Source organism: Littorina saxatilis, linkage group LG16 (assembly GCF_037325665.1).
Source record: "Littorina saxatilis isolate snail1 linkage group LG16, US_GU_Lsax_2.0, whole genome shotgun sequence".
In the NCBI taxonomy this organism is placed as follows: Eukaryota; Metazoa; Mollusca; class Gastropoda; order Littorinimorpha; family Littorinidae; genus Littorina; species Littorina saxatilis.
The window spans coordinates 6813792-6824879 of NC_090260.1; the positions used below are offsets into that span (position 1 = coordinate 6813792).

At 44.2% G+C, this 11088-nt stretch overlaps 1 protein-coding gene across 1 annotated transcript; it reads left to right on the forward strand.

Moving 5' to 3' along the window:
• The first annotated feature begins 4461 nt into the window (after positions 1–4461).
• On the forward strand, positions 4462–11011 carry LOC138949827 (involucrin-like). Its single transcript, XM_070321604.1, has 3 exons — positions 4462–4533; positions 9472–10476; positions 11003–11011. The coding sequence occupies exons 1-3, from the start codon at positions 4462–4464 to the stop codon at positions 11009–11011; spliced, it is 1086 nt and encodes a 361-aa protein (XP_070177705.1).
• Positions 11012–11088: the final 77 nt, after the last annotated feature.

Genomic DNA, 11088 nt, shown 5'->3' on the forward strand with positions numbered 1-11088 from the left:
AAGAAGAAGAAGAAGTTCAACATGATTTCGGGAAATGTGTTTCGAACTGGAAGAAATAACAATGAATCCTTATAAAAACCGAAATACTAAGAAGAATCTTCATGTGACTTATACCTTGATAGTGTATACGTGTTTCGGTGAAATAGCATTTCCGTGCGGGCAATGTCCCTGTAACCCTCGATTTATTTATTTTTCTGCGATTTGGGTTTGGTTAGAAATAACATTTTTCGTGTCTTGCTTTCATATTCGTTGATGTGCATAGGCTTATCATTTTCTGCGTTCATTTTCTATTTCATTTGTTCGATTCATTTATTCATACGCGCATTAATGTCCACCAGTAATTCACGATAAAGCAGAACATTCGCTGAAGTCGACGGATGCAGTTTATTTTCAATTTACGTAGAGGTACCAGTACAACAAATAATTTACGCACAAGTGCTAGAGTACAGACTTTTGACGTCAAGGAAAACGAACTGGCTGGATACATGGATGGACATAACAACAGGAATGTAAGTATGACTATTGTTGGCGTCCTGTCTGCATCGCACTGTAAACAAAAATCGGCACACTAGTGAGGCAAGAAGGACAGACAGATAAACAGATTGACATACATACATACAGACAGACAGACAGACAGACAGACAGACAGACCGACGGCAGGCACACACGCATGAGTTAGAGAGAGAGAGAGAGAGAGAGAGAGAGAGAGAGAGAGAGAGAGAGAGAGAGCGAGATAGAGAGAGAAATAGAGAGGGAGAGGTAACGAGAGAGAGAGACAGAGAGAGAAAGAGAGAGGGAAAGGTAGAGAGAGAGAGAGAGAAACAGAGAAAGACAGACAGACAGACAGTGAGAAAGAGGGAGACATTTTGCTGCATACTAAATCATCGAACAACAAGAAGAGCAAACGCTCGATCGAGTCACTTTCGCAGTTCTGAATATTATATGAGGCATCAGATGGACAGGAAGAAATTGCTATTCACAACACAATACAGATGTAAATAATTTGATGTAAAGAATAATCCTATAAAGTTTGAATCAAATCCGATGAATAGTTTCAGAGATATGATATTTCAATTTTTTTCCTTCAAGACATACCTGTGACCTTGAAAAAGGTCAAAGGTCACCAAAGCCGACGTCAAAGTGTAGAGGTCACTGGGAGTCACGTTCACATAAAATTTGAGCCCGGTCACTTTTATAGTTTCCGAGAAAAGCCCAACGTTAAGTTGTGTGTTGCCGAACAGAAAAGGCTAGTTATCTCCCTTGTTTTTCTGATAACGTTCGTAAAAGGCTACAGATGTAAATACTTTGATGTAAAGAATAATCCTACAAAGTTTCAATCACATCCGATGAACTTTGTCAAAGATATAAAATGTCTAATTTTTCCTTTGACGCTGACCTGTGACCTTGAAAAAGGTCAAAGGTCAACGAAACCATCGTTAAAGTGTAGAGGTCATTGGAGGTCACGACTAAACAAAATATGAGCCGGATCGCTTTGATAGTTTCCGAGAAAAGTCCAACGTTAAGGTGGTGTCTACGGACGGCCGGCCGGCCGGACGGCCGGCCGGCCGGACGGCCGGCCGGACAGATTAACACTGACCGATTACATAGAGTCACTTTTTCTCAAGTGACTCAAAAAACCAACAGCGCACGTTCTGTTTCTCCCATGCCTATCCTTCTTTTTCTCATTTTTTGTACATCCAAAAATGCCTTCTATTTTAATTAAGCTTGGATAACAAACAGGCAGACGGGTGTGTCTTACCAGTCCTAATGTTTTCCACGCAGTTTACGTGCCACGGTGCGTTTCCATGAGCAAACAAGCCAATTCTTTTTCCGCTATCTTATCTGTGTACTCAGGAAGAGTTTGTAACGACGAAAACGTTAACCTGAATGAAAACATCCCCCCGGCAGTAACAGTAACTACAACTCCCGCCCTGGTGTGTGTGCGTCGGTGTGTACGTCTGTTTATGTGTGCGTGTGTGCGTGTGTGTGAGGCGGGGGGTTAAACTCGAAGCGGACACACACACACACACACACACACACACACACACACACACACACACACACACAGTGACGAGATCCCCATTATTCGCTCCAGTCAAAAAAAGGCAAGTATATTAAAGGACTATCAAGAGAGAGAGAGAGAGAGAGAGAGAGAGAGAGAGAGAGAGAGAGAGAGAGAGAGAGAGAGAAAAAAGAGAGAGAGAGAGAGAGAGAGAGAGAGAGAAAGAGAGAGAGAGAGAGAGAGAGAGAAAGAGAGAGAGAGAGAAATCTATGGAGTCAAAAAAGGAGAAAAGGAGAGTTAAACAGAAGCAAAGAAGGGTAGAATGGAAAAGCAAACAAGTACGGCACGCCAAGAAAGGCAAGGTTTGCTGCACAAATGCAAGGCAGGGCCGGAGGCTGACAAGAAGATAAGGAACACAGGGGCCCGAAGCATTTTGGTTAAAAATGACCGCGTGATAGTGCCGCCTCAACTTTCACTAAAAGCCGGATACGACGTCATCAAAGACATTTACAAAAACAAAACAAAAATGATGTGGGGATATCATCTGGATTTTTTTTCCATGTAAAGTCAACATCTTTTAAAGACATCCCAGTGTATATTATCATGTAAACCCCAACAGATCTGCCTATGATTTTAAATGGGGTAAGAACACCGGCAGCTTGGGAAATTCATATACAGAGCAAGCTGAATATAATTCGTACAATGACCAACCTGGTACTACAGTAAATTAAATTAAAATAAAATCAGAAGCAGGCTGACAACTTGAAACACGTCTTAGATACCTTCCTTCCCATGGAAAATATCAAACACATCAGCATCAGGCTGTCCGACACTTGACATCAGCATCAATCTGTCAGGCTGTCCGACACTTGACATCAGCATCAATCTGTCAGGCTGTCCGACATTTGACATCAGCATCAATCTGTCCAGGCTGTCCGACACTTGACATCAGCATCAATCTGTCCAGGCTGTCCGACACTTGGAATCAGCATCAATCTGTAAGGCTGTCCGACACTTGGAATCAGTATCAATCTGTCCAGGCTGTCCGACACTTGGAATCAGTATCAATCTGTCAGGCTGTCCGACACTTGACATCAGCATCAATCTGTCAGGCTGTCCGACACTTGACATCAGCATCAATCTGTCAGGCTGTCCGACACTTGACATCAGCATCAATCTGTCCAGGCTGTCCGACACTTGGAATCAGTATCAATCTGTCCAGGCTGTCCGACACTTGACATCAGTATCAATCTGTCCAGGCTGTCCGACACTTGACATCAGCATCAATCTGTCAGGCTGTCCGACACTTGGAATCAGTATCAATCTGTCAGGCTGTCCGACACTTGACATCAGCATCAATCTGTCAGGCTGTCCGACACTTGGAATCAGTATCAATCTGTCCAGGATGTCCGACACTTGACATCAGTATCAATCTGTCCAGGCTGTCCGACACTTGACATCAGTATCAATCTGTCAGGTATCCGACACTTGACATCAGTATCAATCTGTCAGGTATCCGACACTTGACATCAGTATCAATCTGTCCAGGCTGTCCGACACTTGACATCAGTATCAATCTGTCAGGCTGTCCGACACTTGACATCAGCATCAATCTGTCCAGGCTGTCCGATACTTGACATCAGCATCAATCTGTCCAGGCTGTCCGACACTTGACATCAGCATCAATCTGTCCAGGCTATCCGACACTTGACATCAGCATCAATCTGTCAGGATGTCCGACACTCGACATCAGCATCAATCTGTCCAGGCTGTCCGACACTTGACATCAGCATCAATCTGTCAGGCTGTCCGACACTTGACATCAGCATCAATCTGTCAGGCTGTCCAACACTTGACATCAGCATCAATCTGTCCAGGCTGTCCGACACTTGACATCAGCATCAATCTGTCCAGGCTGTCCGACACTCGACATCAGCATCAATCTGTCCAGGCTGTCCGACACTTGACATCAGCATCAATCTGTCCAGGCTTTCCGACACTTGACATCAGCATCAATCTGTCAGGCTGTCCGACACTTGACATCAGCATCAATCTGTCAGGCTGTCCGACACTTGACATCAGCATCAATCTGTCCAGGCTGTCCGACATTTGACATCAGCATCAATCTGTCCAGGCTGTCCGACACTTGACATCAGCATCAATCTGTCCAGGCTGTCCGACACTTGGGGACAAGAGATCATATGTTTGCTTCCTACATCCTATGCCTGTTGTAAGATGCAAAAAGCAGGGCGACTTCCACACAACAACAGAAGAAACCCGGCATGCACTTCAGGTAATCAGGGCACCCCCTTCCCCATGTAGCAGTAACTAATTCCAAAATTGGTTCAACAAATCCAACATTGGTACAGCAAATGCACAATTGGTTCAACAAATCCAAATTTGGTTTCTGGAATAAGAAACTGGGCCATGTTTTAAACTGGTTGTGCTGTTCGCTCCGTATGCCTGTTGTAAGCAGGGAAGACTACAACACAACAACACCAGAAGAGAAGGGACAGGAGGAAGAACAAGAGGTAAGACCCCCCCCCCCCCCCAATGCAGCGAAAAAGGAGAGAGCTGTAGACATTCTTGGCGGCAAGAGGCATGTTTGTCGTGTTGATCAAGAGATGAAGCGGCGACTGCAGCTACGACGGCCGGTGTCGTGCACGCGACGGGCAAAGCTTGATCCCTCTGTGCACAGGGCTAGGCGTCCGCAAACCTCTCAAGCATCTCTGGGGGGAACATGCCGGTCCCTTCCCTCCCCCCCCCCCTCTTACACCACACACATATAAAACACACACACACACACTATCTTCCCCAGCTTCTGGCTTCGTCCGTTTGGGTCCTCAAGGTTTTACTTGTTTTCTTCCTTTCTCCTTTCTGTGACTCTCTCTCTCTGAGTCTCTCTCTCTCTCTCTCTCTCTCTCTGTCTCACTCTGTCTGTCTCTCTCTCTCTCTCTCTCTCTCTCTCTCTCCCTCTCTCTCTCTCTCTCTCTCTCTCTCTCTCTCTTCGTGAGCGAATAATGCATTATGTGCAAGAATAGTAATGCTCTAGATCTTTGAGGCTTTCCTCTTCGTCTTCATTCACTGAACCTTCTAACCACCCACCCCCCTTCGCCCCCGTCTCTCTTTCTGTCTTTGTCTCTATCTCTTCCTACCACCAACCCCATTAATAGGTGCCCTCGTGTCTTTCTGTTACCTCACCCTCTAATGGCCAACGGGCCTATTTGTAAATATACGAAGGATTTTATAAATAGGAAAAGAAGGACAAGAAATGTTTCTTGGGGTCACTTTTGGGGGGGGGGGGGTATTTTCTGTTGTTGGTCTCCATTTAAAACGCTGAAAATAGCTGTTGTATTTACAGCTCGCTTCCTGTGTCTCTTTTTGGAGTTTGTTACCTATCTCCATTTCAAGGTAAACAATCGGCACACAGCTGTTTTTCTCTTTTCGTTTTTGTCAACGAGGAGTGGGAGAGTCATTAGAGAAATAAATATTAGTAAAAGTATCGAAATAAGCATCGAGAATATCAACAACAACAACATACGATTCAAAGGATAGTATCGCAAAAGTAGTCAACCGAAGACAGTTCACCTACATCGTACAGATAATATTCCGCCCAATTTCTCCCAGACAGTATTACAACAGAACACGCCCCATTACTCCCAATATCCCATTTCGCCATTCAAACTATTTTCTCTGCAGACATAACATTGAAGCATAATGCACACACATATTAAAGTGTTAAACACATCATTGACTGCAATCCAAAACTGTCGCGCGGCTTAAACCTCAAGTGGGGCAAGTTGTCATGCTCAAAGGCACAGTCCTTCTCCTAAAGCGATTCGGCTCACAGCCTCAGACCTCGCCAGGGTTTAGGGGGGGGGGGGGGGGGTAAGAACACCCCCCCCCCTTCACGTAGACACACACCACTAATCAACAACCTGACACACAGTTACATTTCGTGGATGAAGTTGAAAAACCAAAGAAATCGGTACTCACCAAGACTTCTTCTTCTTCTTCAGCGTTCCAGAATTGTCTGGTTACGTGTGAGCTCGTTTGCCCATTTGGGGTTCCCCACACTATACTCTGAGAGCATAGTCAGCTCACTCCGCTTTCGTTGAGTAGGCATGCTGGGTATTTTCGTGTTTCCATAACCCACCGAACTCCGACATGGATTACAGGATCTTTTTCGTGCGCACTTGGTCTTGCGCTTGCGTGTACACACGAAGGGGGTTAAGTTACGAGCAGGTCTGCACATAAGTTGACCTGGGAGATCGGAAAAATCTCCACTCTTAACCCACCAGGCGGCAGCGACCGGGTTTCGAACTCACGACCTCCCGATTAGCAGGCTTAAACCTCAAAGGAAGCAATCAGGATGTTTGGTTTTTTGTACGGGTCCGATCGGAGGGATGATGTTAAAGGTGGTCGTCTACATTTTTGCTTTTTTTCAATAATCTTATAGTTAGATTTCGCTAAAAAGTTATGTCAGATGATGAATGAACCATGGGGAAAAAAGTTATAGAAAAAAAATATATGTAAAAAAAGATTTTATTTTTGGGTAGCGTGACTCACGCTTCCAATATTTTGTTTTCTGTTTGCTGAGAACATGTGCTTTGCCTAAAATTACTGACCAATCAAATTCAAGTCACTATGCTTATAGCCACGCCCAAACAAGTGCAGCAACAGTTTGACACTCAGTGGAGCGCTGTATACTCTTTTTTTAAACGCACGAAATGCACGGGATTTGAGAGGACTTTTGTGGCTTGGCATTTTCCAAATAAGGATATCCTACTATGAGTACTACGCTGGAATACTACAATGAATTTTCAAACGGCTTCACTGACTTCGTCTTTCCTGATCGAAAGGGGGTGTATTGTTGATAATTGTAGATAATAGACTCTGCATTTTATGGTCAAATGGCGATTTCGGTATAAAAATGTAGACAAGGACCTTTAAAGCTTGGTCAGATCTCATGTGACGAATATGATTGCTTACGGGCACACACGGTCTGGTCAGGCCTTGACATGAGATAAGATCATTCCCTCCACTTGACCACACACCAACAATAAGCAGCCCGGGACCTCTCTGAGCACAATGGCAATTATTTTTTAATTCATTAAAAAAAATCTTCCAAGCAGTCAGTGTTGGTGTTTGGTATGTTTCCAAGTGAAGGGGTGGTCTTATCCCACTTGAAGGGGTGGTCTTATCCCACTTGAAGGGGTGGTCTTATCCCACTTGAAGGGGTGGTCTTATCCACTTGAAGGGGTGGTCTTATCCCACTTGAAGGGGGGTCTTATCCCACTTGAAGGGGGGTCTTATCCCACTTGAAGGGGTGGTTTTATCCCACTTGAAGGGGTGGTCTTACCCCACGTGAATGCCTGCCCACATCTGAAATTGATGAGCCGAACTGCTTGAACGGGAAGGAGTGTGCCTTTACACGAGAGGGACTGTACTTTTCAACCTCGAGTGGAGCTCTTTGTCACACTTAACCCTTTGTCAACCAGAAGCCATCCTCGTACTCAGGGACCAATTTAACACTTTGGCTGCTAATTGGTGCCTTTGACCTTTTTGAGAGAGCATCCAACATCGTTTGCATTGCATATAATTTACTCCGCTTGTTCCGTGATGGCGGTTTATTTGGAAAGGGGAAATTTTGGGAATTATCTGTGAGTAGGTGGTGGAAACCCTCCTGTGCATTTTCATCCGGATTGTTCCAGACTGCAGTGACATCGATGTTCAACTCGGCAGTATGTTTTTCATTGTACAACTAGCTTTGTTTTGTCATCAGCGTTATGCTTGCCGTTCTTCTCCAGTATGACGTTTCTTTTGGTTATTAAAGAAATACAGGGTGGCATGTATATGCGATACAGACATTTGTGACCACACAACAAGCTAAGCTTATATTAAGTGTGGTTATAAATATGTACATCTAGATAGGAAATATTATTTCACGTGATGTCAAGGTCAGAGAATTGCTCATACCCTTATTAGAAATGTAAAACAGACAAGATACATTTTTTACAAAAAAAGAAGAAAAAAATATAACAAAAGAATTCTCGGGGAGATATGAGTCGGTAAGGTGGGTATACAGGGGAGGAGGGGGGGGGGGGGTCAGAGAGACGATGACTGACACAGACTTGCCAATTAAATGTTTCTGCAGCAGCAATGATTTCGTCCAAAGTGTTGTCCAAATTAATTAAGCTGAGGTTAGTCATGTGAATACACAGAAAAACCTTAAACAAGATTCACTCAAGCTTGACTTTCAGTACGTTTCTTTTGAGGTTAAGTAAGACACACAGCCCCCCCCCCCCCCCTCCACACTTCTCTGTGTGCGTCTCTCATTCTCTCTCTCTCTGACTCTCTCTCTCTCTCTCTCTCTCTCTCTCTCTCTCTCTCTCTCTCTCTCTCTCTCTCTCTCTCTCTCTCTCTCTCTCTCTGTAATCCTTGCAAGGAAATATAAATTCAATTCAACACATTCTCTCTCTCTCTCTCTCTCTCTCTCTCTCTCTCTCTCTCTCTCTCTCTCTCTCTCTCTCTCTCTCTCTCTCTCTTACTCTTAATTACGTCAAAGATATGCTGTGCATTGTATATTCTGAACATATTTTTGTTGTACTATTGCTACATGTTCGATTGCTACCAGCTTGTATTTATAATTACCTGCATAGTATGCATTTGATGTTATGAATAACCACAAATGTATGCTCTTCATGCCTCATCTTCTTCATCATCATCATCATCATCATCATCATCATCATCATCATCATCATCATCATCATCATCATCATCATCATCATCATCATCATCAGCAGCAGCAGCAGCAGCAGCAGCAGCAGCAGCAGCAGCAGCATCTTTATTATCACGTGCTGAAGTTTTCCGACCTCCTTTTGTTGGTTAACTTTTTAACTTTTTAATGTTTAATTTTTTAATTATATAATTGTGTGTCTATGCGTCCCAAGGACAGATTGTAAGAAAAGGTGTAGCCTTAAACTTTAACCCTTGTCAAATAAAGTTCAATTCAATTCAATTCTCTCTCTCTCTTAACACTGTAATGTTTTTCTTACTATTCAAATCATCAATCTTCCTTTACAAAAACAACTCGATTTATTATATTGATGACTATATTTTTAGATATGATTTTAGGGAACTCATTTATCTTTATCCATGTAACCTGTGATTACTCCTGTCAAATTGGTGCTAAAAGAACAACCAGTCCGTTTTGAACTGTCTGGTTGGTGTACACATGTAAATAGGCCCAGTGAAATTGAACACTTTATCTGTACATATTTATTATGATATAATATGCGTGTGGAAGGAGTGTGAAGTTTGGATGCATACACCATAACAAAATCCTGTGCTTTGCATTTGGTAAATAAACTGTTTGATACAGGAGATGAGAAAGATATTTTAGAAAAACCATAAAACGGCGAGACAGACATAAAAGATAACGCAGACAGAAGCAGAATAACGGGCAGATCAGCAGACAGAAGCAGAATAACGGGCAGATCAGCAGACAGAAGCAGAATAACGGGCAGATCAGCAGACGGAAGCAGAATAACGGGCAGATCAGCAGACAGAAGCAGAATAACGGGCAGATCAGCAGACGGAAGCAGAATAACGGGCAGATCAGCAGACAGAAGCAGAATAACGGGCAGATCAGCAGACAGAAGCAGAATAACGGGCAGATCAGCAGACGGAAGCAGAATAACGGGCAGATCAGCAGACGGAAGCAGAATAACGGGCAGATCAGCAGACGGAAGCAGAATAACGGGCAGATCAGCAGACAGAAGCAGAATAACGGGCAGATCAGCAGACGGAAGCAGAATAACGGGCAGATCAGCAGACGGAAGCAGAATAACGGACAGATCAGCAGACGGAAGCAGAATAACGGGCAGTTCAGCAGACAGAAGCAGAATAACGGGCAGATCAGCAGACAGAAGCAGAATAACGGGCAGATCAGCAGACAGAAGCAGAATAACGGGCAGATCAGCAGACAGAAGCAGAATAACGGGCAGATCAGCAGACGGAAGCAGAATAACGGGCAGATCAGCAGACGGAAGCAGAATAACGGGCAGATCAGCAGACAGAAGCAGAATAACGGGCAGATCAGCAGACGGAAGCAGAATAACGGGCAGATCAGCAGACGGAAGCAGAATAACGGGCAGATCAGCAGACAGAAGCAGAATAACGGGCAGATCAGCAGACAGAAGCAGAATAACGGGCAGATCAGCAGACGGAAGCAGAATAACGGGCAGATCAGCAGACGGAAGCAGAATAACGGGCAGATCAGCAGACAGAAGCGGAATAACGGGCAGATCAGCAGACAGAAGCAGAATAACGGGCAGATCAGCAGACAGAAGCGGAATAACGGGCAGATCAGCAGACGGAAGCAGAATAACGGGCAGATCAGCAGACGGAAGCAGAATAACGGGCAGATCAGCAGACAGGGAGGCAGTCTTGAGTCACAGAAAACCAGCCAAGTGACATGCGAAAACCAACAATGTCAACAATGCGTTCGACAGACAGAAAAACGTATACATTTCAAGGGATTCCCAGACAGGCGGACGAACGGAAGGACAGACAGTCAGACAGACAGACAGACAGACAGACAGACGGAGGAACACAGATACAGACATACGCAGACAGACACAACAGCACAGACAGAGAAACAGACAGAAGAGTGCACGGATAGAAAGAAACAAGAGAGAGAGGGAAAACGAGAAGAGCACAGACGGAGAAACAGACAGAACACTGCACGGATAGAAAGAAACAAGAGAGAGAGGGAAAACGAGAAGAGCACAGACGGAGAAACAGACAGAACACTGCACGGATAGAAAGAAACAAAAGAGAGAGGGAAAACGAGAAGAGCACAGACGGAGAACCAGACATGTTGCAAGCAGCAAACACGTTTACACACAAAAACCATGAGATAGATATCAAGCATGAGTTTATCACAAATCAAGAAAGATTGAACACAACAGAAAAAATGTCAAACAAACCACACAGACACCGTGACAAGGACATATATACACATACAGACACAATGACACACAAACCAAGTCAGACCAACAAACACACAGACAACAACCAAG

Excerpts from the sequence above, each read along its gene's own strand:
- LOC138949827 (XM_070321604.1), top strand. The coding sequence starts at position 4,462 with ATGCCTGTTGTAAGCAGGGAAGACTACAACACAACAACACCAGAAGAG. Across the intron at positions 4,534-9,471 it reads GACAGGAGGAAGAACAAGAG|ATCAGCAGACAGAAGCAGAA; the intron begins GTAAGACCCCCC and ends AATAACGGGCAG.